This window comes from Meleagris gallopavo, chromosome 28 (assembly GCF_000146605.3).
Source record: "Meleagris gallopavo isolate NT-WF06-2002-E0010 breed Aviagen turkey brand Nicholas breeding stock chromosome 28, Turkey_5.1, whole genome shotgun sequence".
Lineage (NCBI taxonomy): Eukaryota > Metazoa > Chordata > Aves > Galliformes > Phasianidae > Meleagris > Meleagris gallopavo.
This window is the reverse complement of record NC_015038.2, coordinates 3,414,894-3,441,999: the sequence shown is the minus strand read 5'-3', so window position 1 is coordinate 3,441,999 and position 27,106 is coordinate 3,414,894. Positions and strand designations below refer to the sequence as shown.

The window sequence follows — 27,106 nt, the reverse complement described above, 5'->3', positions numbered from 1 at the left end:
GTGTTGCTTCTAGGTGATATGATGACACTCTTGATGAAAAAAGACACGCTAACAGAAGAAGAGACACAGTTCTATATAGCTGAGACTGTGCTTGCCATTGATTCTATTCATCAGCTGGGCTTTATCCATCGAGATATCAAACCAGACAACCTTCTTCTGGACAGCAAGGTATGCACTGACAGCTTGCCAGGGGCTTGGAAGTAGGAGTACTGCTTATTTCATAGCCTGGCCTTTACCATGTTGCTGGGGGGAGGAAAAGCCAATAAATCCATCCTCTGTTTTATCCATACCTCACTTAGGAGCTGTCTTGTGACTGTTGTTCAGCTATTCTTGGTTATTTCAGCTGCAATTTGAAATACAGAGTTTCAGTTCTTCACTCTTGGTCAAAGACGTTTCCTTTCTGTCTTGCTTCTGTTATGCTCACCCTTGCCAGCTATTGGGCAGCTGATCATATCAAACGTGAAGCATCTAACTGCTCTGGCAGTGAGACTGAAAGTAGAGATGTTATCTCCCTCAGAATCAGGATGTCTTTCTGAAGGCTTGTCCTGTTATCTGTTTGCTTCTGAGTGGTTACTGCAGGCACTCTGCAGAAAGCTCGCTTGTCTTGCTGCCCTATTGCCTGCTACAAGTTGGCTTAAGATTTAGCTAGTTTGGAAGTGAGCCAACAGTAAATTATACTTTGCCACCAGCCAGCTAATAGCACGCTGCTGGAATTAGTGCTGTAATTCAGTATGTCCACATCTAGACACAGATAAACTCGGGACTTTGAAAAGGATTTGTGTTTTAGTTGCAGGAAAAAAAAATTAATCACACCCAGTGAGCGTGGAGGTGGTGTTGTGTGCTGGGGTGGATCCAAGGTTCCTTTCCAATCCAGCAGTCACTGCACTGTGGAGGGGCTGCAGCTCCCTCTGGGGATGTTTGCTCTCACTCTGAAGCAGAGGGCTTGCAGGAACAGAGGGTTCTTGAGCTAAATTGCTGCCTAGAAAAAGGGTTTTATCTGGATAGTAGTGATGAAAACATCAATAGCTCAGTTCTGAGGTTAAAACAAGGAGTGTGCAAAGAGCACATCTGTTCCTTGCCAAAATAAAGGGACTGTAAGAAGTGTACAGCTTCACTTGTCATGACAATTCTCACGCTGTTGTACTTTGGGCATTCTTGTTTCTAGGGCCACGTGAAACTGTCAGATTTTGGTCTGTGCACTGGACTGAAGAAAGCCCATAGAACAGAGTTCTATAGGAACCTGAACCATTCCCTTCCCAGTGACTTCAGTAAGTGATTTGGCTTCAGAGTGTTATCTGTGGTATCTGACTGGCGCATTTCAGTGTGAGCTTTAAGAGCTGCTGTTTGGGTCTAATAATCAGCATTGCATCTCAAAGTGTAGTTTTGATTTTCTGCAGAACTACTTCATAAAAACAGTGTCAGTTACTTGAATAGACATCTTCATTTCCAGCAGTTGGTATTTCAGGTAGGCACTGCTGTAGCCTTTCTTAGCATGCGCTCAGTGTAACTTGTAGATGCTAGCTGTTATCTCAGATTAATAAATGTGCACACGGTGGTCTTGAGCATTTAATCACTTGCTGAGGCAGGCTGATTGCTTCATGGCCCATGGGGCTTATCTTGTGTGAGCTGAATTCAGGTGTGCACCCACCAATAAACTGGTGGTAAACTTTGGCCATAGGGGACGGTGGGGATGGTGGGAACATCCGAGGGCTCAGCTGAATGCAGTCCTGTGGTGTTGGAAAGGAGACTTTTAGTGTCATGGTTTTGGAGTAAAAACTGTCTGTCGGGTGATCAGTAGGATTGAAACATCCCAATCCCCTTCAGCCTTCCAGAACATGAATTCCAAACGGAAAGCAGAGACGTGGAAGAGAAACAGACGGCAGTTGGTGAGTGCAACGCTTCGCCTGTTGGAGCTGTTCTCTTTGGAGCTGTTGCTCTCAAATAGGACACCCTTGTACGTGGCAGGCATTAACCCACATCTGTTCTGAACAACGTGGGAGTTGAGATTTGTGGTGTTTCTTTCAAAAAGGAATGATTTCTGTTTGTCCTTCATCCAGCTGCCAAGCAGTTGTGCCTGAGATAGCACTGCACTGATAGCTGCTGCCTGCTGGCTAAAACCATTTTCAGGCAAACAAAGGGTTAATGATTACGTGTAGACAAAGGTACCTTCCCAGTTTCCCCAATGGTATTTTAAGACTCCTTCATGTAAGCAGTTCAATTTTTTCTTTGCATATCTTGATAGAAAGCCTTCAACCAACTTTGCTGAAGGGTCAGTTAACCAGCCTGGTGTCTCCCTTGAAATCACTGTTGTTGCTCAAGTTCCGTATCGGCAAGTTTTATCTAAGGATGTGTAATTCGTGGTATCCATTTCAGGCTTTTTCTACTGTGGGGACTCCGGATTACATTGCTCCTGAAGTTTTCATGCAGACGGGCTACAACAAGCTCTGTGACTGGTGGTCGCTGGGGGTCATCATGTATGAGATGCTGATTGGTAAGAACTGAGCACTGCCTGCACTCCCAGCAGTCGTGGTGCCGGACATCAGCTGTGTCTGCGTGCTGGGGTCAGGCTCTCAAAGCATCTCCTGCATGGCTTCTAAGATGCATTCTGGTGCAGTGTAGACTCCAGTAACTAAAGGAGTTGTTTTTGCTTTACACAAGATGTTTTCTTTTTTCCCCCTCAGGTTATCCACCTTTCTGTTCTGAGACTCCTCAAGAAACTTACAAGAAAGTAATGAATTGGAAAGAGACCCTCACGTTTCCTCCAGAAGTCCCAATATCTGACAAAGCCAAGGACCTTATTTTAAGGTGCCTGTTCCATGGTTTGCCAGTTCATACAGTACTAACTTTGTCTTGTAAACGGTACTATATAGCTTCCACAGCCAGCTTCACATGGGGGAAAAAGCCCTCGTGACTGCTGCACAGTTTGTTATGCCCATCTATTTGATGAGGGAGTTCAGCATTTGAGACGTTTGTCTTTCAGAGCTCTCATTGGAGCACTGACTGCACTGTGCTCAAAAAGCACTGCGCTGTGTTCCCATGACAGTGCTGCTGGTCTGGCAAAGTGGGAATGTTTCTACTTCCTATTTTGTTTGGAAGTGACTTAATCTTTTGGCCAGAACTAGGTGGTGAACATAGCAAGGTTCGTGGCATGGTATGTGCTGGAGCATGCAACATCCCGATGCATGCTGACTCTCATTTTTACATAAACACCTGATATTTTCAACCACTTATCCATTTTCAGGACAAAAATACCAATGTGTAGCTTTGAGGCTTTGTATGTTTTCTTGCTCTCCACTTCTGTTGTGGAAGAGCATCACATCTGAACTGCAGCACTTGATGTGATGTTGCTAAGCAGAACTTCATGCGTTGTCTTTGAAATGGGAGCCTTTAGCCTTCTCCATTTTTATGTGGGGAAACTGTGGTGCTGTCAGTTTGGAAAGCTATTCCATTTCTGGATGGAATGCTTTCATTTTTCCTTCATTTTCATTCTTCCTTTCATCCCAGATTTTGCTGTGAATGGGAGCACAGAATTGGTGCATCTGGTGTGGAGGAAATAAAGAGTAATCCGTTCTTTGAAGGGGTTGATTGGGAGCATATAAGGTAAGATGCTTTACAGAAGAACTCGCTGCTAGTCCTGCTGAGCATCACTGAGCAGCTTGGCTGGCATTTCTCATGCCTAGGTGTGGGTGAGAGTACTCTGGGCTGTATCTGAAGCTTGCTAAGGTCTAAGTGCCTTTGGTCCTTGATTCTGTTAAGAAATGGGAAGCGTCTGAATCCTGCTTTCTTCTGCCTTTGAAACCTTAATGCTCAATCTGTTCTTCTTGGCAGGGAGAGACCTGCTGCAATTTCAATAGAAATTAAAAGCATTGATGATACCTCAAACTTTGATGAATTTCCAGAATCTGATATCCTTAAGCCAACAGGTAAATGCTTCCCTTGTGCATGTAAGTGATTTGTTCCACGTGTTTAAAAAACACACAACTGCAGTTGCTGATTGGGAGTGAAGAATGGAATTGACTGCTCAATCTGTATCTCCTTCTTCAGAAGCATCCTCTCTTACCTGCAGTGCTTGGTGTGTGTGCTGGGCAGGGGAAATATTGCAGTTTCCAAATGATAACTTGTTTTTCTTCTGTCTTATCAGTGGCAACAAGCAACCACCCAGAGACAGACTACAAGAACAAGGACTGGGTTTTCATCAATTACACCTACAAGCGTTTTGAGGGCCTGACAGCCCGAGGAGCAATACCATCCTACATGAAAGCAGGAAAGTAATGAACCTTTTACCTGGGACAGCTTCTGAGCCGTGGAATTCGTTTTGTACCTTGGGTTTTTACCCATAAACGAACTTCTTTTTTAAGGAAAAAAATGTTACTTTTTTTATTTTTTAAAGAAAACTTGAGGGCTATTACCTCTTGAAGACTTCAGGATGCTGTTTTGTTACACACTCTGTTACTAAGGATTTGTTCTTTTTTGCACCATTGCAAACTTCCACAAACTGTATGCCATCACTGCTGCAAGCACGTTCTGCTGCTTCGGGAGCAAGAGTTACAGTTTTCTTTCTAAATTCTTCACCAGATTGTACAAACCTTTGGGAGATCAGAGCAAGCCTTCATGTGACATTGCAAAGCGTGTGATGTTCACGTAGGCCCTTCGCCAGTCCTGCATTAAGTGATAAACTCAATCTGCCAATTCTATCAGCAGTGTTTTCCTGGTGGCAAAGGACTTCAGTACAGAGGAGACATAGCAATAATTAAAGCTTGAGGCAGACAAATGTGTGGTAAACTATCTAGGAGGAAACAACTTGTATTGCCTTAACTTTAGTTTGTAGTGATGGGTTTTCTTTTTTTTTTATTGATGCTACTTGGAAGCCTCTTCAACAGCATTTCTCAGCTCCGTAGCAGTGGCCTCAAGTTGCAGTGCACTTTACTTTTGGTACTAAAGCAGTGACCCCCTCAAAGCCATTTAATATTTTTTCTAAATTAAAAACGATTGCACACTTCTTCTTTTCCAGACAGCGCTAAGAGAAATGGGCCACTTCTCCCACCATCACCAGGCACCACCAGTTCTCAGTTCCTGTGTGAAAGGACACACCTGTAAGCAATGCAGACGATGAAGACTACAGCTGGATCTGGAGTTAGTGCAGACAGATGGAGGAAAAACTCATTTCAGCTGATCAGTGGTGGGTGTGTGGGTCCGGCTGGGTCAGCCATGGGCTTCCTGCTGCTGCCATCAGTTGGCCATTTTGAGATGGCCATCCTTCACCAGTTGTAAAAACCATCTTCTGTGGCCTTCTTGCTCTTGGTTTGAGCAGAAGCAGCTGTCCCTGTGGTCTCCAAAAGACACGGTGCCTCATGGGGTCAGTTTGGGGTGGCTGGACCCACAGCCTGCTTTACATTTTTGCCTTGTGTCATTTATACAAGTTCTGATCAGGCTGCTCTCTGGGAGAGCCCCAAAGTGCCTTTCCTTGCCTGAACATCTCTGGGAACATTTTGGGAGGGAGGATTCTGCCTCAGCTGAGCTTGATAATTTCTTTTTATAATCACGAGCTCCACTTTGCCCCTGGTTTGTAGTTAGCTCTGCACTTCCAGTGGCTGGTGGCATTATCCTTTGGGCTTGGTACCAGTCTTGTAATTTGCAATTAGGTGTTTTCAAAATTGTAATGAGGTCTCTAAAAGCATCAGTCAGTTAGAACTGTCTTAAGGCTGTTAGACCTTTGTTGGTGCTGAACACTAATGGCATAGCATGGCCAGAAAAGCTATTTAGAAACAAAGAGAGCAGTGTTTCAAAGTACTAGGAATGTTCTGTTACACTTAGTTCTAACTTTCTAGATTAGGAAATAAAAGAAAATAGGGTTTGTTGTGAATTTTTTAATAGGTGCTTTTAAGGACTTTTCACCCAGATGTCTTTTGAATTGAGTGCCATTGTGAGGGCCTGACTGGGGGACTGAAAGTTGTCTGCATGTAGTTAAGACTGGCTGGTGACTCGCTGCATCCTCTCCACGACCACCCTGTGCTTTTGGGATGTGTCCCAGGAGTTGAACTATTTGCCATAAGCAGCTTAGATACCAGTTGGATCCTAGAAAAGCTGAAATGCAAGGACAGCCTTAATAGAAGCACCAGGAGCACTGTAGCCAGTAGAAATTACTCGTGAATAAGGGCTAACTGAAGTAATGATTACAGGATCCAGCTTTGTGTCAGTGACTTGACATCCTACCCTCCTCTTTATTTTCAGTGGAGGGCTGATGGCTACTTCTCAAACTGTCCTGTCCTCATCCTGCAGTTTATTTTGAACCATTGGAAAACGTTGCCTTATAAACCACTAGGAAAGTGAGAGGTATTAATACTTAGAAATTCCCAACAGCTTAGTTACTGCCTTAACACTTCAGAAAGCAAAATCCTTTGAAGCTGCAGTGGATGAGGATAAAGGATCTGGGGGCAGTAGTGGCACTATTAGCCCTTTATTAAAGGGACCAGACATTTTATTTATAAATACCAAAGATAAGAGAAGCTGTACCACTCTAAGTTGTGACAACTTGCTGTGAGAATCTCTATAATAATAATAACACATATTGTGCATTTTAGTGCATGTGTTTTAAAGTCTGAAACCTCAGCTTTGACTTAAAGCTTTTGTAAGGCGTAAGGAACAGTTGGGTACCTCATTTCTGTGCCTTTCAGTAGGAGCCACAGGGCTGCATATAATCCTCTGAAAGCCTTGGACATCCCTTTCCACTGGTAGGTTTTGTATCACAGTTGCACCTGCTTCCTGCTGTTTCCAGGAGCTGTACTTGAAGATGTGTGTGTGATTGTTCCCTCCCCCCTGTGTTAGCCAAACCTTCGTAGTAGCTGCTGGTATGTGGATCTCAGCTCTCTTTTCAAGCTGCTAGCAGGGCTGTTTTTGTTGATTGCATTTTTTTTTAACCAGCTGGACTTCTAGGAAAGATCCCAATCTGAATTTCCAATGAATCTGAACTTGAATTGTGCTGCCACTTTGTCCTTCTATCATGCCTAGCATAAACCTGCACCAAGTGTTTCTTATCACTGTGCCCTGACTCTGCCTTAAGCTGTAATTTGAAAAAGTGTTTTCTGTAAATATTTAAAAGCTGTTACTAAATTGCACTGTAAAACTTGGCAGATGTATCGTGTGAGGGCATGGGAGCCAACTTTGTATGGAATGAGCTTTGCATTGGGTATGTAAATAAAATCCTCTTAGTAAACACACAGTTGTCAGTCAATCCATTAAATGTCACCTGGGCTCCACCTTATTCATAGAATGGTTTGGGGTGGTAGGAAACTCATCTAGTTCAACCAGGTAGAAGTGGGGAAGCATCTTTTATAGCAATATAATCCCCCTACCTATTCTATTCCACATTTAAAAGAGCCCAAACAACCACATATAATTTATGCTTTAATACATAAAAGAAACCATACAGCTGTAGGAGTTCATGGACACCACATTTAACACTTCAGTATATCTAGAATAAGACCAAACACTTCTCTACCTCTGAGTGGTGGGCAACTATGAGAAGAGGAGGAAAAGCAAATGAAGACTTCTTCACCTTGTAGTGTTCCAACAGAACTCACTCTACTAAAACTAAATCCCAAATGCATCGCCAGCTACTTGGGAACACCAATAAAGTAGTGTTGTTTCAGTGTCTGCAAAACCCATCCTGTGCTGAAGGTCCCATTGGTTACACAGCACCAGAAAGTTAACAAGGCATTGACATCCTGAGCCTTCGAGTGAGGGCCTGCTTGACCCACATGCCTGTGGAATGTGTAAACCCCAGTCCCAACTGAGCACACGTTTGCTTCAAACTTACACTGCTGTAAAAATAAATACAGGCACCAAAAATCCATAGGGCCAGGAGCCAAGCTCCATCATTGCCAGGGGACAGCCTCACCGTTGCCTACGCTTGACTCTGGGAGCTGCTCAGTCCTTTGGCAGCTAATGGACTTGGCCTGGACCTCTGCGGGAAGATCAATGTGCCATAGCTTTTGTTCTCTGATACAAGAATAGAAATTCATCTGGAACAACAATGGAAAGTGATTGCACACGACTTACACTGCCTCTGTGCAGACACTGAAGGACACTTCTCTATGCTGATCCACTAACACACAGAAAGGACTTTCAGAAGTCAGGTGTACCTCAACCCCTAAGACTCTCAGGAGGGCCTGAAGCACTTCTGGAGACCTTCCTGTAGGCACTTATAAAAGAAGAGAGATATTTGCTGCACTTAGGAAAAAGAAACACTGCTGATAACAGAACCCATATCCATACAAATGGGAACGAAACGCATCAGCGTTGGCAGAGATGGTGTTGTTACTCTTAACCAGAAAGGCATTCATGTTCCTTACACAGAAAGGGAAAACAATACATCCATAGCAGCAAAACAGTAACAGCAAACTTCAATACCAAACCTACCTTACAGTTTGCAGACAGATAGAAAGCAATGAGAATCTGCTCGATGCAATCCTGACGGCAGAAGGATTAAAGCTTCTAGGGGCCAACTAACACTTACCTCTACTTTAGGTATGGCCAAGTAACTTACACACCAAGCAGCACGAGTTCAAACACCAGTCAATTACAAGAGCAGAACTGACCTGAACTTACAGGAGCTGTTTTCCTCTCATGCTTTTTGAGTGTGTTTCAGCTTTGCTTTGTACCAGCACAATGTCAAAGTTAAGAACAGCATTGCTTTGGGTCCATACGGTCTCTTTGTGGCCCTCAGAAATGCTGGCTGTGTAAGGCAGGCCTGTGCTTGCTCACCTGCCTGCTTGGCTCTGGCTGTACTGAATGCACTCTGTGCTCATCAGTGGGATAAGCAGCCTGTAGGGAACTGCACACAGCAGGAACAGGACAGCTACACTCCAACACAAGCGAGTTAAGCAGCCCGGAGTGTGTTTACACCTACAGTCACAGCTTCGTTGGCCCTGAATCCAGAATGAATAGAACCTTAAACACAGAATACTGTACTGAGAGCAGCAGAGGGCAATTGTTCCCAGGTATGTGCATTTTTTTCCTGCTCAAGTCTCATTTACTATTGATGTCTCTTATGTGCTTGACTGTGACAGAGTCACACTCAGTTCCACACTGGGAGGGAAGCAAGTGGCCTTCAGAAGCTGAAACATCCTGGGAGAGGAATGCTCCTTGGACAGCATATGGAAATCTTCTCTGATGAGGTTGATGCAAACAGAGATTTTGCTCAGCTCCAGCATTATTATTATTTTTTTTTTCTTAAGAAGGATGAGGAAAAAAATTCTTTTAACATGCACAGCCTCCTTCAAAAAGCTTCTTACATCTTCTATGCTACTGAACAGACTGACTTTGTTGCTAAAAAAATCAACTGGTCTTCTTTCTGGCTTTTTCCTCCAGCACGATCTGCTCATTTTAATGAACTTCACAGACAATATCTCTGAACAGTCGCTTCATCTGATGCAGAAGTATATACAGGAAGCTCCTGTGAAGAGTCTCATACTTCCTATTATCACAGAAGGGCTTTGGTTGGAAAAGACTTTACAGACCATCCAGTTCCAGCCCACATCAGGCTGCCCCATCCAACCTGGCCTTGAACACCTCTGAGAGGTGCTCCCTAGAACAGCTGTACACACTGGATGCAAAGCCAGGTGGCAGTGTAAACAGATTCCCTCATGCAGCATTCTGCTGCCACAACCGTGCTACATTTCTGCTGGCTGATGAAAGAGCATCACCTGTCTTGCTTTGATGTCTGGTGCAGATTATCACAAAAGCAAACCTAAGTATCTAATGGTAAATAGAAGCTTTGTCTTGACAGGCCCACAATCTCCTCTCTCATGTCACTTCTAAATACTTCTGCTCCTCTTTCAGAAGTTTACTTAAAATATTCAGCACCCATCAGTCTGGAAGCCTTTGTAGTGGAAACAAGCGACATGTTCTTTTTGTTTGAGATGTTGCTTTTGATTGCACAATTAGGCTAGAGAGCATGGCTCTTTATTAACATGCTTGAAATATGACAACATAGTAAGATGAATGAGGATAAAGCACCTTGCAAGGAGTCTGTGTTCCATTATTAGGATGAAACTATGCTGAGATGTTTCCACATCAAGCCGGAGCCATGACTAATCAGGTAGATCATTAACAGCCATTTGGGAGAATGGTGCATTTAGCCTATCCAGTTCATCTACCTGTGGGGGGTGATGCATTATAACCTCATGGTCCTCTGAAACATCATCACCCACAGTGACCAGGTTTGTTAGAGATTTGCTCCGGACGCACTGGAAGTCAACGTGACGGCTTTTCCCCTCCTCCTTTTCCCAGGACATCTGGATGAAGGGCCGCTGAACGTAGTTGTATATCACTTCTGAGCGACCACCCGGCCTCCTCTTCACTTTCTCTTTACAGGTGGGATATCCTGAAAACACAGACACACAGTCAGTTGCACCACACACCTTCAGCAGATCCTAAAGGACATACAGGAGAGACTACAGGGACACAGGGGACTGAGTAGACAAGTGCTCACTTCCCACTTTACCATTATTGGCTTTCAGGGCTGCTTTCTTTTCCCTGAAAAAAGAGGATGCAGCTCTATGTGTAGCCGTACCACCCATGGCTGCACAGCATTAACCATGTTGCAGGCACACGTGACTGGTATTCCCTGCTTCCAAACCCTGATAATACACTTAGCATAACCAATGGTATGGCAAACATCCATAACTTTTAAAGTAGTCATTTATCACCTCCTCTCTCTTCCCTTCCTGGTGCCAGGATGTGGGGACAGAATAATTAATCCATTAGCATTATCAGAGCTCAGGTGCTGGGGTGCCTGGATGTGGTGACACAGGAAAGCATAACAGCACGTGAGACAGCCAATGTAAGCCCTCCTCTGATGCAAATCGAGTAGAAAACAGGCTTTACATGCTATGGAGTCACTCCTTTTAGCATTTCCCTTGTTGAGGAAATAATTTTACCTTCGATGCCAATACGAATATTCTTCAGGCCCCGCTCCTTCAACACAGCTTTTGCAACATCACGGTTCTCAATGTACTTGAAGAATCTGTACAGCTTGGAGCTGTAAAGGACTGGAGAAATAAACAGCAATGAGAATCCACAGGAGAGACTTTCTCCCTGTTTTTGACATACTCAGCTGTGGGAGTGGCAAAAAAGCAGGTTTGGTTTCCAGAAGCCTCTCACATATCTATTCTCACCAGTAGGATAAGCTCTGGTTCCTTGGTGGCAGTGTAGCCATACACATTACAGTATGGATAGAAGGGAGGCGATGGGTGTGTAAAGCAAGAAGTATTCAGACACCAGAAAAAGGCTGAGGCAGTAAACATATGGAAAAGATGCAGTGAATGCTCTCCATTACCACTGCAGGAAGTCAAAACAAAGCTGTAACAAGACAAGTATCCTGGCTGTAGCAGCAGCCAGTTCAGAAGGAATGTACAAAACAGAACAGCATGTGCCAGCCTCCCTTCCTGGAGGAAGGCTGCTGTTTGGACAGTGGGTCCTTTCCTAGCAGCTAGATGTCTGGGAGCATGCAGAACCTGTGCCAGGAGCTTCCTTACTTTGAGAGTACTCCTCGCCCATTGGAGGAGGGTGATCTTCATCCCAGTCCACAGTGTCCTCATCTGTCAGCACAACAATGTGGCATTCACGCTCCCCTTTCCGGGCACTGTCCACCATTATAGGCAGAATTAGCTCCTCCAGGTAGCTGTCAAACTGCTTGTGAGCACCATCATTGGAGAGCTCATGTAGAAGAGCACCTAAAGAGACACAACAACATGATGAGCTTTTCTTAAACGTGAAAATAACATGTATTTTCATGTGGTATCTTAATATATGCATACATCCCAGCTTTACACTTAAGATATTCAAGATATCTATTCATCTTCAGACAAACTCCTCAACATATGTTCAGTTGCACCAATAGTCTCCAGTACTAGAACTGGAAAAAATACAAATGAGTGCAATTCAAATGGAATGCAAATTACACCCTAAAACCATTGAATTACCATTAAACAAAACATTGAATCAATACAGCAAAACAAAAGAATTCATTCATTGTGATCTTTGAACTTCCAGCAACTATCTCTGGACTTGAAAGCACATTTCCTGCTACCTGCCTGCTCATCAGAAGACAGCAGGAATTCCACCCAAGGTCTGTGCTATGGTATCACAAGTCTCATTTCAGCACAGTGCTCTTCACAGATTTCCTTATGTGAAAAGTTCCTTTCTTTGCCAGCATACCCATCAGAAAGCTGCTCCCAGTCAGTTTCCTTCACTGCTAGGAACTCTACAACCTCAGTGTCTTCAACACCTAGTCTGCCTGTTCATCTCTCTGCTTAAATTACTCTCACTTCCCTGGTACATTTTCAACAGGAGTTGCAAACCTGCTTTTAGCCCTCATTTTGTCTGGCTGTAGCAGTAAGCTTTTCCAGTTCCCCCACAAAACAGAGGCTGAGAAGTTCTACAATTTCACTTTGCTTTTCTGAGCAAGACGTCTTGCAGGATTCAATCAGTGCAGTTCAGGTGAAGCAGCAAATAAAGGAAGCTGCCTACATGCAACACACCCAGCAGTCCTAGTGGAGTCCAAACCCTTCCATTTAAACTAAAGCACATAAAAAAAAAAACATGCACCAAATCAGGATGAGTGTGCTCAACACCGCAGGCATGATTTTCCTAAGAGCTGATTTATCTTTATACTTACTTAAATCTTGACATTTGATTGTGTTGAAGTCAAAGTTTATGCAGAGGTAATCACAGGTGTCTCGAAGGTCTGGAATGGAAATCCCATCAGGACAGTTTATTATTCCAGTCTTGTAATAATCCTGCAAAGAAAAAGAAAAATTTGGGAGGTAAAAAATAAAGAATGGTTTGGACTCTGATCGTTTTTCTATTTAGCTTTTTGTTTTGTTGACAAGCACTTGAGTTTCAGGAAATATAAATAGGTCTGTGAATAGCAGAAACACCCACCTGTCTGAGAATCTACAGTTCTTTGCATACCCTCTTGGGTCTGATCAACTGCGAGCCCCAGTCAAACCTTTTCCATGGCCCTGGGGTTTCCTAACACATGCAATAATCATTTATGTGCAGCCACAAAGTCAGAACAAAGCTCACAGGAAAGGTAAAAGGCAACATGAGCAAGTATTTGAAATACTGACTCACATCAAAATCAAATATATGCATACGTATATATTTTATATAAAATCACAATGCAAAACAGTAATAAAAGAACATGTCCCAGGGGCTCAGATGACTCAGTTTTGCACATGACAAAACAACTGCCTCCCCCCGAGTCTGCAAACATCATCTTACCAGCACAGTCCGGAACACAGCTGAGCTAATTCCTTCTGCAATTTCATATTCTCCCTTTTCATTTGGCCTGGTGAAATTATATTCTCTTCCTGGTCCAAACATTCTGAACAGATAAAAATACATAAGTATATTTAAATTCATTATTTCTAGAGAGCAACAGGTGCACTGAGGTTACAGAAAACCCACAGTGACACCTGTACACAGCAACATGAAACAATACTCACATCTCCCCCGTAGTAAGCAAGCACAAGAGCTGTCTCACCTAAGTCCTGCTAGAGCTGAATTCCATTGCTATACTACTGTACTGCATGCAACAAGTCACAGCTCAAAGAAACAGACCAGTCAAGCCTGAATCAGAAAACTCCTAGTCGATGAAGCCCTTTCACTGAAGCTATGCAAGGCAAGGATCACGTGCCTTGAGATCACTTGCTTTGCACAACGACCTGTGCAATGTCAGCAGCCCAACAAAACGGTCTCTCCTTGGTCACAAACAAGCTGGCAATACAGAAAAATCAATGTTTCTTGTGGCATCAGAGACTGACCTCTAATCCATGTTACAAGGAGCTGAGTGACTTCTCTCTTGGGAGAGCATCAAAAGATAACAGCAGGGCAGGGAGGAAGCCCATTTTGTAAGGGATAAAGTTATCAGCTGCCAACAGATGCAGCACTCACAAACAAGGCAAACACTCAGAACACAAAAGCAAGCTACATCCAGCTAGAAGTGTACACTGCTTGAAGGAAGCAGGCCATGGAGAGAATGTTATCTAGAGAATTACTAAGTCTCTCTACATCTAGTCATTCTTCAAGGCCTTACAGATCTGAGGTCAACATTGCTCTGCATGTGTGCACAGATGAGATCACAACACAAACATTACATGTTTATTCCGTTTCAGAAAGCATCTTACTCTCTTGAGGTATACTGAAAATAGGAGAAATCACTCACCTTCCCAGCATAGTATCAGGGTGAGCAGTAAAAATCTGTGGATTCACAGCAAATCGAGTGCCATCTACCACAAGTGTCACTTTCTCTGGAGCCACTGTCTGTGAATTGATGCTTGAAGACAAAGCATGGCGCTCCTGGGTGTTAAAATATTCTGTCTGTCTTTTATTTCCATCTTGGAAGTGACAGCTGTGTGTGTCTTCAGAAGCAGACAACATGCTGCTGAACTGGGGGCTGGCTGGACAAGCAGTGTGTCTGTAGTCAGAATCTAAACCTGAGAGAGACACAAAGGGAAGATACAGCTTACTGAAACATCATTCGGCAGTAATAATTCTTACTGCAATAAGAAAAATGAGTCAGACAATAACAAAGGATGTCAATATACATCACTGTCAGAATAATGCTATCTGCCCTGAGGCCAGACTGCATTTTCAAATTTAGACAGAACGTGGCTTTCAGAGGAAAAGTTTCCCCCATGCTTAACACAGCTTGTTAAAGCAAGACAGATTCCATGGTTAAAGAGCAGGAGCACAGAAATTAAACACTTCCTGCACCCCCTCCCCCCAAAATCTCCCTTAAAGATCAGTGCAAGGTAAAGATATCCTCACCCTCGTTCCTGAGGCCTGCAGAGGGGCTGTGACCTCCAAGCACCACATTACCTTCTTCTGTCTCACGCACTGCTACAGTTCCATTTTCTACAGAGCAAGTGGACTCCAGACTCCTCTTCCCACCAGCACAGTTAATATTCATGCTGGGCCTCCGTGATGCAAGGTGTTGGTTGCGTTTCCTAAGAGAAGAGCTAGGAGAGAAAACAACAGGTTGTGAGTTTTGGAAGAAGCTCTCAAGCAATGAAGAATTAAGGCAAACAAGGAAGGACCCCTTAACGCCTGGATCTGGTTTGTATAACAAACAGCCCAACTGTTCAACATGACAAATATACTGCAGTCATGCACACAGCCCAGGAGGGAAATCAGTGCATGAAGACTTCAGAAGGCCACACTTGAGGCTGACCAGCTGACAAATGTCCTGCTTTCCTTTCATGCCTATGATCAAGGTGAAGCACCTGGAGTGAGACTGAATACCTATAAATAATAATTAGCACTGCTCACCTTCAGAGCTTTTTACATATATTAACAGCTCATTCCTCCTGACAGCCCTGGGAAACACTGCAGGGCAGCCTTATTAGAGAAAACAGGGACAAAAGAGGAGATAATCTGGGGAGCAACTGCAGCCCCAGTGCTGACCAATACATCCACCCCTCCTGCCCCCTGGCTGCACCCAGGCAGCTATCTCACAAACAGGCCCACATGGAGAATTCCTAATTCCTAAAATGAAAGAAGAGTGCTGTAACCGTTTCTAATTGGAGACTGAACTCTCATCCAAGCCCACTTTCCGATGTATACAGCTCTCAGGAGTGAAATGCTTCATTCCAAATGGCCCAACTTGCTCATACCAACACAAAGAATAGAGGTGGTGTGCAAGAAAGGAATGCAAATAGCATAACCAGCAAAGGAAATCCACTACAGACGCAGAACATTTAATCAAGCAAAAGATAATAAAATTAGCAGTGCAGACTTGCTGGTTTCTAACATCTAGCATTAGTTGTTCCTTATAATTACCCTCGTGCTCTTTGTTTTTTCTTAATATTTATTTTTAAAAGCAATTCTAAAACAGCTGAGGAGCCCAGGTTTGCAGAACTCCGTAGAAACTCCAAAGAAAAAGCAGTGCTGTCAGACTGCTCAGGAGCAAAGCCCTTGCCTGGGACATCCAACAGCCTCAGCACTGCTCTGCAGTCACCCAGTACAACGAGCAGCAAGCCAGGAAGCAGCAGAAATAGCTAAAGAGAACAATCTTAATTCATCCCACGGTTTAAAAACAGTAAAGAGCGACAACCAGACTGACAACCGAATGGGGCAGCTGGCAACCTCCTGCTCTTCCTACATCACAGCGTCACGATGACTTCAGTACAACTCCCAACAACTCATTTTTTAGGTGACGACGCTCCTTTAAATCTACAAAAACGTTCCCACGTACAATTCTCAGAAACATGAGCAAGCAGGAAATGTGCATATTCAGGGTGTGCCTGACCTAATTCTGTAGCCTACCAGTTTGGAACAAGACGTATTTGTAATATAATTGCACGCCTTTCAGAAAAGCTCAGCCTCGCTTTAATTTCTGAAAGCACATCCTTGGAACACGTCCAAAGCACTCTCAAACAAAAGCAGAACAACACGTTAGCGATGACCGACTCCTCTTCTGCAGAACAAAAAGGGAAATCTCACTTAAGATAAATAATGAGAAGCATTTCCTGCGTGTAAGGATGGGTGACTGAGGCACCTATGGCACTGACACCCCAAGCCGAGGCCCCGCTGCCCACCTCACAGGGCTGAGCAGCAGAGCACAACCCAGCTGCTCAGAAGGGCTACACTTGTAGTTTCTGCCCTGGCTGCGAGCAGCTCACTGAAAACAGCAGGGCTGAGCCTACGTGAACAAGATCAGAATCAAACTCGGTGAGCTTTGGCCCCGGCTTCTGTTCGTTCCCACACCCTTAACCTGGGGATCCCTTCAGAAAATACAGAAAGGAAACTACAGAAAGGAAACAGCAAAGGAGGGCACAGGAAAAAACCCAAACCTACCAAGCTTCCCTTCTGCTCTCTTCCCTTCTGCACCCCCAGCAAGAGACAGTTACAGCATCATCAACAAATTGTAACTGAAAACTCCCCATTAAAGCACCCTCCATGCAGAACCACAGCGTGTGTCCAACACTTATTTGGAGTTTCAACTGTCACATACAAATCAGGTTCCTTACTTGCTACCTCTCTTTGAAGCACAGGACTTATTTATGAGCACAGTTCTGCTCTTTCAGAAGGTGAAATGCCACATGTGAAATGTCACATAGCAAGAGAGGAAGCCAGGGCGATGGGGCTGCCCTGGGCACAGAGCACTGTGACCTCACATCACCTCTGGCACACAGGGTTTGCTCACAGAGCAGGAAAGGCAAGCACTGAGCCCCAGGTACTGCCCCGTGGGGCTGAATCACACAAAGGATGCTCAAGGCCAAGTGAAACGTAGTGGGCCTGGTGCTGCCCACCTGCAGATAGGTCTGCACCATAGGAGAACAACATCAAGTGCATTCATTCACATTGCATCAGAGAGAAAGTCTACCTGGAGTCTTTAAGATGCTCATCTCATACCTACTAATAATCCTCGCCTCATTTTCTGTTAGAGACACAAATGTAGTCAGGCAATCCAAGAGTGCTTTATAGGCTCAGTTCACACAGACACACTGCAAAGGCTTTTTCCTCCTTATGAAACAGCTCTATCAATATACAGCGAGTTCATTTTCCATCTGGTTTCAAATTATAGATGGAAAATAATGTCCAGCAGGACTGATGCAACGCAGAGCAGCCTGCAAATTCTGGCCAGAGACAGCAAGAAGGCTGATGAAATGCTCGATTGTTTCCTCCTATTCTGTGCATAGTGCTTCACTGTTAGCAAAGTTTACAGACCTACTCACTTACTTCAGTCTTAACAACAATCTACTGTTTCTACAAGTGCAATTCAGAGCTCCAGTCTGCAGCATGGCTTTAATAGCTTTACACTGAACGTCTGATCCTGGATGTAAGCCTCATGGTCTGCCAGGTGCTTCCATAAGTGACAGGGACTGCTTCACACACTGAGAGCTCCATCACCACAGATGGCACTGAGTCACTGCAGCACTCCACGCTGCCACCAGCAGCAGCAGCACTAACACACATAGGAAGCTTGCTGAGATTTATTAACTTGCAGTAACGTATGATGGCCTTTCCCAAAATAGGAAAGTTGCACCAAAGCACACCCAGCAGGGAGAGATGAAGAGCACCCAGTGCAGCCTTGCTGCTGGGTGTATCAGGAGGAAACAGTGTTTGCTAAAGCTCCTGTTCTCCCTGAGAGGCTCAACGAGCACAGCCAGGTGGCCTTTAGGAACCACTGCCGTTAACTCAGGGGTTAAATGCAGCTTTCTGAAAAAGCTCTTATAGCTGATCCTCATGAAGAGCATCTCATCACTGCTGTCACGGCAGCTTCGCTGGTGCTGCTCAACTACCTTCAGTCAAAACCTGGTGAAAGATGGTCCTCTGCAAACATCAGCAGGATCTTCAGTCTCAGGAGAGTCAGGAGAAACACAGGGTCCCTTTTTCACACACAAAAGACCAAACCAGCTGAAGTTTTAAGCCAAACGACACCTGCGAGTTAAATTTGTCTTCAGTTGTGTCAGATAAAGCTACAAAGCACATGGCAAAAATCCTCAACAGAAACAACAGCAACAGAGAACTGAGTTCTGACTTGTATCCAGATCCACCATTCTCAGCAGGGGAGCTGAAAAAAGCTTCAAAACAACCAAAAAGTTAAAACAAAAATAAAAGCAAGACCTTCCTTTAGATTTTAAAGCATCGTTTCTTCCTGGGCAGCTAAACCTGACTGTTTCACATTCACACAAACATCCACATTTACACTACAGAATCCAAAGCTTCTCATTATAAGCTGTCCTATAAATCATAAAGACTTGGGAGAATCCCGACACACCTGCAGCAACCAGAACTGAACAGAAATGACCTCCTTCCCCGCTGTAACCCCCGAGCAAACCCTCCACCAGCACCCACACAGCACAGCTTTACTCACTGGCGGCTCATATGTTCTCAGTGCTACCAGCTCCAGTCCCCCAAATCCTTCTTTTTCAGAGGGAAGCACCCAGGCACAGCAGAGCTTCGGAGTTTAAACTGTTTGTACCGCACTGGTCACTCCCCCAAAGCCCAGCTGTCTGATTCATGTAAATATTTCAGTTTAAGAGTCCCCTCCCCCACCAGAGCTGATTCATTACAGGCTCAATACAAAACCCACATGGCAGCAAACAGTCTTTTTTTTTTTTTTGGTTCTTCTTTTTAAGCCTCCTATTTTCAGGGGAAAAACAAACCAACAAACCTCACCCTCCTGAGTCTCTCCCTCCAGACTCCTGGCTCAGCCTCCTTAGTTTTGACATAGGGAACAGTTTTAACACAAGTGGATTGTTTCTTTGGTAGAGTGAATAATCTGAATTCCAACTCCTCACTCGTAGTTTGCTGCAGTTTGTTGATGTTTCACACAGCCCCTGTTTGCCACGACTCTTATTTTGGAAATGCTGTGAGCAGCTCAGAACTCCACCTTCCTCCTCTGGAAGGGATCCCAGCAAGTAACTGCTAACTCATTCCCAGCTCATCTGCTACAACTCCAACTGCCATTCATTTTTAACCAATTGCATGGCAGCAGCTTGAGCCAACTAATAACAGAGGGAAGAGTTTTGAAAGCAGCTACAGTAACTGTTAACCAATGAGAGTTCAGAAAAAACAGAGCGTGCAGCATTAAAAAACAAAAACAAGCAGAGACAATCCAGACCCACAGCAGGAAAACTATTTAATGAAACGCAATTAAATATCAAAGCATCCTGCCTTGAGAAAGTGGTTCATCTGTAGTGAAGCGTGGAGGAACTCGGGGGTTACTGACGTGCTGGATAAGCTCTGATCTGCCTACACAGCCCTGCTGGTACAGCTCACAGCCCTGCACCTCCAGCACAGGCACTGACAGTGAGCAGATGGACGGCGGCAGTTTGCATCCAGAAGAGCTGCAGCCAGCAGAGCATGAGGGCAGCGCTGAGGACGTGGCAGAGCTCAGCACAGGAGGAGTTCTGCCCAGCTTTGGTACAGAACACAGCATCTCAGGGAGGTTATCTGGCAGCCCCAGCAGCACTGCCTATCTCGCCTATCTCACTGTGGCAGAGAACAGCTGGAAATGGCTCAGATGAATCCGCAGAGCCATGGGGACACTCCTGCCAAGCAGAGGCACCAGGGCAGCGTGCTCTGCAAGAACAAGAAAGTTTTTTTTAATACAAATTAAGATACAACAGAAAGCAAAACAAACCCTTCAGACTGCGGTCACGTTAGTAATGCTAAAGCAACCCTACAGCCAAACAAACAGAGGAGATTTATTTAGCACAATTGCAGCTCTTTGAGAAAGCTCAGCCTGATTTATTTTTGGGATGGGAGAGAGGGGGGCTAAGAGTTCTGCTGGGTAAAGCCAAGCATCAACACTCTGTCAGTTCACGTCAGCAGAGGACACGGTACCTTATTTCCAAGAGCTGGAAAACATCTTGCTCAATGTGTGATGGTACACTGGCATGGCATTCCGTGCTGTGTTTACATGTCTGGGTAAATATTTTACACGTCAAGCATGGTTATAACACTTTCTAAGAATACTTCCTTGCATTCTTTCTTATGTGACTAATAAGGCTCTCACAAAAATATTTGGCTAGTGTTGTGTTTCAGCAAAATTAACCAGGAACTGGAGCCATATTTTGTGGGTTTAAGAAGGAAAACAACCACACATACACAAAAATAATATTGAATAAGCAGAGATGATGCCTATTTCAACACACATAACGAGGTGTTGGTGCAGAGGAAAGGTACCCATGGGGCACTGAGTGAGGCTGCTCTTCAAAGTGGGAAGTTCTGAAATGGCAGCCTGTTCCAGAACAGTCCACTCCAGCCCATTTGGAATTTGACAAGCATGCAACCAAAGCGACAGCTGGCTTCCACAGCACTGATCTCAAAGACAACAAGGAAAACAAAAGCTTGGATTTTTACTGTCATTTATTTTAAGGAAACCCTTCCAAGTCTGTCCTTGGGGGGGGGATATTCTACTCTTCCGCTGAATAATCCACAAGATTCACAAATCAATTCCCCTACTTCAGTAGAATGACTTTAATAAGCCTCGAACACGTCTTAGTACAGAGCCTGCTAATTAAAGGGCCTACTAATGCACAACCCAAGGATTTCATCTCAGCCCACAAGTGCCCAAAACCTTGAGACTTTAGAGCTCATAATGCAGACTGTGTGAAATGAGCTTGCTGTTTCCAATCTGGCTGCCAGCTTTCTAGAAACCACCAGCACTAAGTGACCCTTTGGGTGGTAAAAGCAGGGCCCAACTCAGAAGCGATGGGCAGAAGTCCCAGCACACACAGCACAGGGCCATGGGATGCAGCTGGGGCAGATGAGGTGCTGCTGTGCTCATCACTGCTCCAATAATCTGGGGATAAGCAAAGCCTGAAAGCCTCAGGGCTGTCAATCTGGCTGGCCTGAGCTCACAAGAGGTTCTGTTTGGAACTCTTATTCTTAATTCAGTTATAACAGTCTCCTAACTGAAGATAACAGTCTGCAACGCACACAGCGAATGGCCAAAGATTCTATTTTCTGCATGAATAATAGCTTCATCTTTCAGAAATGCATCAACTTCACTCTCCAAGTGGAGAAATGCCATTCCCTGTAGTTGTCTGCAATGCCTTCCAAACAGCACCGCAGTGACTTAACAGCACAAAGCAAAGACAGACACAGATGCCATGGCATGTCAGACAGCCCTGAAAGCAACTGAGAGCTTCAAAAACAGCTTTTAAGAAGAGAAAGAAGCTGGCCCCGTGATCTTCTCAAAGAACATTTTGTAATAGGGACAGACAGACAGATGGGGGACTATTTAAATATAGCACAGCCCTAATGCACTAAGCTCTCTGCAGCTTTATAATTAACAGTAAACAGAAATCCAGTTTCCCCCTCGCTCACCCAGTGCTAAGAGGAGTCATTAGCCTGCTGTCACTGCACTACACTGCACAGTACATTCAAAGGGAACCATCTCAAACCCAGCTGCTTACTGCTGCTCCTCCAGTCTGACAGCAAACCTACGTGTCAACACATCTCACTGCCAAATACATTCACTTGGGCCTTGTTCAAGACTTGAGGGGAGCTTACGAACGGGAAGGAGTCTGACTTTTTGCGTGGTCTGACAGTGATAGTTTAAATCTTTTCCCCCTTGTCCTAAAAGAACGAGATTTAGGTTGGATGTTAGGAGGAAATCTTTTACTCAGAGGGCGGCGAGGCTCCATTTCTGCTGCCCAGAGCTGTGGTGCCCATCCCTGGAGGTGCCTGAGGCCATGGATGGGGCCCTGGGAAGCCTGGGCTGCTGAGCACCCAGCCCACAGCAAGGGCAGTGCTGGGCATCTTTAAGATCCCTTTCAGCCTAAGCCATCCTATAATTCTATGCCACGTGCAGCAGGCTGAGAGCTGTGACACAGAGCTGAGTCACAGCAACCTTCTTGCTCTGCAGCAGCCATAGCAGCACGTCTGACTTGTGCTGACATTTGGAAACGGACAGGTTGCTGCTGAGACAGGGGTAGGTGATGCTCAGTGCCCTTCATGGGATCTGAAACCAGGGCTATTCTGGGAAGGGATGCTGCAAAAGCTCCTGTCCCACCTGCTGCTCACACAGGCCCAAGGAATTTGCATGATCAATATTTTCCCCTCCATTAGTGAAGCAGTCAAACCAATGGCTTTCAGTCATATCACAAAAGAAGGTTTATACTGCTGCGCTGTACAGCTTAAATCAGAGATAAGCAGCATTAAGGGCAAGAGATAAAACCTGTCTAGTCCAAATTTACTCAGATAGTACCTAATTAGCACACTCCAAGAACAGGTCTCATTGAAACTGTGGAGATTAGCAAAAAATTGAACTTCTGTGGTGCTTTATTTTAACACTAAACCAGCATGACCTGGTTTGAAGATCGCTGAATAACCCCATTTTTCACATAGAAATGGCTGCTCTGAAAGAACATGGATGCTGCAGAAAACAGCCCATGGAAAAAAAACCAAACCACTGTGCCCATACATCTTACAGAATCTCTACACATGTAGAGAATTAAACTGTAAGAGGAAATTGGTGCCTATTGAAATCAAAGTAATCGGGACATTTCTATTCCTTAGTGGATCTGGTGAACAAAGGCACAGTAAGGTCAGGTTTTCAAAGCCTCTCAAAGGTTCCTCCTTGACAAATGCTCTACTCTGCTATTCCCATTGGTATGGAAGGTTTGTGCCATCGTGAAGTCCCACCTGCTGAGCCTGTAGCAGTCACCATCACCCAGTGAAGGGCAGTTTTATCCCAAAGCATCAGACTGTAAGGAGGTTTGCAAGTGCCTGCCAGAACATTTATGTCAATGGATTGGGGAACTCATTCATAACCACCAACTGCTGCAGCAGATAACGTTCCAGGCAGATGTAACCTTTCCAAAGCCAGTGATTATGTAAGGCCATGATTTTTAATCCTCTCATCCAGGGGGAGAAGAAATTAGCCAGCTTACACAAAGGCTAAAGCTTCTTTATTCAGTTTTCCTCCTTCATTTGTTCTAGTTACGTTGATCTAGTGGATGAAATTCACCATAAGCAAACTGGGAGAGACTTGTGAAACTCACCCAGCTAAGCTACATCCCAGTCCTCCAGGGAACGCCTTCAAAAATACCGCAGCTGTGGCAACAGAGCAAATGCAAAGGGCTTTTCTCCTCCTGCCCTTTTCCCTGCTCCCCTCCTCTGTGGATCCTTCAGTTTTCACAACACACTGAGTGAGAACTGCAGTCATTCAAGTGGCAAAACAGATAACTGAGAAAACATGAATGCCATCAGTTACTGAACTGAGAAAACTGCTGATGTTGGTGTATGTGCTCATCAGTCAGGACATCCTAAAGCACAGTGTGGATACACACAGATGAATGTCACAGGAAACACGATCACCTGCTGTCCCAGCAGGCTGAATCAGGGGCGTGGAATCCCCCCAGTGTTAGTGATGAGAGCAGGCTGACACTGGCTTGCACACTGCTGCAGCATCCGGCACAGCATTAGGCACAAGGTTCACTTCTGTTACTCTTATGGCTGCCAAGCTGTACTTCTTCCTGAAACCCTCTGCTCTGATGGACCAGATTACTGCACCCAAACACCCAGCTCTGTCTTATGAGAGCCTGCTGGTAACTGCATTCATTTCTTGAAGTGTTTTTGCCGCTGGAGGTATGATTCATAAATTTTAACCTGTATTATTTGCCCAAGCTGCAAATGCAGAACTGACACACGACTGCACACTCCTTTGTGTCATTATTTTGTTTCCCTCACCACCACCACCACTCTTCCCCTACAAGTCCCAGCTTCTCTAAACAGGCACTGCTAAGACAGAAGCCCTGCAAAGCAATTCAGCTCATCAGAACACAGATAGGATCAAATCAGGCCATGGGACAGAGGCAAAAATTCAGGAGTGTTTCCAAACTAGGAGACTACTGACTGGGAATCAATTATCTGTACAGCAAGACAATCCAAGAATGTGTAAAATTATACTGACCTTGGTGAAAGACGGCCCACAGACTCTATCCAATTGTCATGGTGCGTTCAGAGAGGATGCTGGAATCAAAAACCTGAAATCAATGGGGCTTTCATCAGCAGTACAGCCAAGTCCCCCCAGAACAGATACTACAACCACACTGCTTCTGCAGAGAGCTTCTAAAATCGTAATTAGCTCTAATTGTGCAATTTGTGAATGAAATGGGTGAAAAATGGTGGTAGCTCCTCATTCATCTATGTTTTCCCACGGGAAAGAATTAATTATGTTGCTTGTGTGAGTATGGGTTAAACCAGCTAGTAATGAACTTACATTCTAACTAATTTTACTTTCTATTAAGCAATTCATCTAAAAATCAGGAGACTCTTTGGACAGCTGAAGCAGCTGTTATCAGCAGGCACCAATTCAACATTTTCCCTGGAAAGAAAGAGTTCATTATCACTCTGCTCCCCACATCTCTTTGGGACACTGCAGTCCCACAGCCTGCTTCCAAGCAAACATTTTAGTGAGGTTCACTTTGCATTATTTTCTACAAGGAGGAGTGGCAGCATTGAAGTCCCATAGCAAAATCACTATAGAGGTTGTGTCATTTAATAAAGCCAGGCATTGTTGGGCCTTCCCCACCCAAAAAAAAACCACCAAACATCACAACATCCCTAACAGAAAGCTCAAAGCAGGCGATGACAAAACCTCTTGGAGTCTGAGGAGGCAAGACTGAACGTGTCAGGATGGGAAGGCACAGCAAAAAAAGACTGAGGTGAGCTGGGATCTGCCATCAGATCAGCTGAAGTAATGAGGTTTCTCAATCCTGGGGGTTGTTTCCTACTCCAGATATCCAACAAACCTGTCACATTCACATCTCAGATTCTTAGCTGACCATTCAATTAAAGCCAATAATGGCTTTCCCCTCCCTTCCTTGCCTTCCACTCAAAGAACTGTCACAGAACTGTGAGAGGAACATAGGACTCATCCCCTCCAAAACAACACAACCCAAAGCAACAGCACAACAACAAAACAACCTATGAGCAGCAAACAAGATAAGTCTGGTTTGAAATAAACACCAATTTAGCTAACTCAGTGCACACCTATTTCCATCAAAGCACAACTTACTTCATCCTGCTCTTAATTGCTTTGAGATAATGTGAGATAAGTTTGACATAGCCTTGTGCACAGGCTTCACTAATGAGTCTGCAGACATTGCTCCATCTCAGCAACAGGATCAGATCATTGAAGACCCTTAAATGTGGACGTTACTACAGAAAATAAAGGCAACTGCACCACAATCTGCTCTGAAAAAAGAGAATTTTTAGTTATTTAAGTACCTATGAATTGTAATCACCATCAGTCCATTTATTTTACTGAATGTTTTGTTTTACTGACATTGCTTTCTTAAAGAAAACTGTAGTAAAGATACGCAAAAACCCAGAATAACTTCTAACATCTGCAAGAAATTTTGCTTACACATTGACCTGCAGCTTTTCAGCCTCATAACTCACGATTTGGCTGCCCACGTGACTAAAAACACCTCCATGAACCAAAGGTGGAAGTGTTTACCACCCATAAGTGTAAGTGACGCTCAGTCATGGTACGGGGTAAATAAGGACACACCTCAAAAGGGACAACTGTGTTTTTCCGTTAACTGCCCTTCCTGTAACTGATGTGTGACTGCTAGCAGTGCCAGCAGGAAGGACTGCGACTTTGTGCTGAGGATAAGGCCATGGAGAGAGCAGGTGAATTTTCTTCTTTAGGGGCATAACCTGCTGCTACAACAGGGTCCGGATTTGCAGCCAGCCTGGCAAAGTAATCTGTAACATTCACCCTACAGATGTGTGTCCTCACCCTCCCATGCAGACAGTTAGAATTATTAACCCCCCCTTCCTTAAGCTTAAGGTCTCCAAGAAGGCAGCACAGAGCCAGCAGGATTAAGGACAGGGGGAAACCACAGCAGTGACAAGGTGAGCTCTCACCCACAGCTCCTCTTCACAGCAAAATCCCTCACAAACCGCAGCTCTCTTTCAAAGCACTGCAGGGCCAGAAAGGAGGGGGAGAAAAGGGATGGCAGAATTAACCCTACAGACACAGCTGGGGACGCGCACAGCACAGCACTGAGAGCAGGCAGCCATAGGGCACCGCAGATCCGTCGCCCGAGGGCAGCGAGGCCTCGTGCCGAGCAATGGAGGCAGGGCTGACGCACGGCTCGGGGATAACAGCCCTAACAGCCCCCGCCTGCGCTGACGGAGCCCCACAGGCGCTGAGACGGGCGCCCTCGGCCCCACAATGAGACCCCGCGGGGCTCCCACAGAACGCCGCGACCCGCCCGACCCCAAACCGCTCTCAGCGGCCCGAGGGAACGGAACAAACCAGGCCCGCACCGACCCCCACGGCCCAGAACGGAGCAGGACGGGCCCCTCGAAGGCTGAGGAAGGCCCTCAACAGCCACAAGCTTCGCGGAAAGGCCACGAAGGACCCCGCAACCCCCCTCCAAAGCCGGCAGGAGGGCAGGACGGCTCGCACACAACACGCAGGGCCGCGCAGGCCGCACTCACCGCCATCCCCACCGCGCCGCTCCTGCGGGCGGTGGGAGGGCGGGACTTGGAAATGAGGCCGCGCCCCGCCCCCTCCGCTCTCTGATTGGTCCCGAGCGTGGAGGCGGCGGGCCAATGGGAAGGA

At 45.2% G+C, this 27,106-nt stretch overlaps 2 protein-coding genes across 17 annotated transcripts; one reads left to right on the top strand and one right to left on the bottom strand.

Moving 5' to 3' along the window:
• The first annotated feature begins 6 nt into the window (after positions 1-6).
• LOC100542873 (serine/threonine-protein kinase 38) lies at positions 7-7,215 on the top strand. Its single transcript, XM_010724248.1, has 8 exons — positions 7-168; positions 1,166-1,268; positions 1,825-1,886; positions 2,374-2,491; positions 2,682-2,805; positions 3,505-3,600; positions 3,829-3,923; positions 4,142-7,215. Exons 1-8 carry the CDS (start codon positions 19-21, stop codon positions 4,270-4,272), a joined length of 879 nt encoding a protein of 292 aa, XP_010722550.1. The 5' UTR covers positions 7-18; the 3' UTR covers positions 4,273-7,215.
• A 176-nt stretch (positions 7,216-7,391) lies between these two features.
• Positions 7,392-27,051, bottom strand: KCTD20 (potassium channel tetramerization domain containing 20). Of its 16 annotated transcripts, none has more exons than XM_010724254.3 (11): positions 26,983-27,051; positions 24,440-24,498; positions 20,362-20,441; positions 19,690-20,097; positions 14,836-15,026; positions 14,231-14,501; positions 13,288-13,390; positions 12,680-12,800; positions 11,538-11,735; positions 10,941-11,051; positions 7,392-10,384 (listed from the first exon to the last, which is right to left on the bottom strand). In XM_010724254.3, exons 5-11 carry the CDS (start codon positions 14,975-14,977, stop codon positions 10,092-10,094), a joined length of 1,239 nt encoding a protein of 412 aa, XP_010722556.1. In that variant the 5' UTR covers positions 14,978-15,026; positions 19,690-20,097; positions 20,362-20,441; positions 24,440-24,498; positions 26,983-27,051; the 3' UTR covers positions 7,392-10,091. The 16 variants fall into 16 exon arrangements, with proteins under 16 accessions (XP_010722556.1, XP_010722559.1, XP_010722557.1 ...); XM_010724257.3 differs by having other exon boundaries at positions 20,009-20,097; XM_010724255.3 differs by lacking the exon at positions 26,983-27,051 and adding an exon at positions 25,547-25,694.
• Positions 27,052-27,106: the final 55 nt, after the last annotated feature.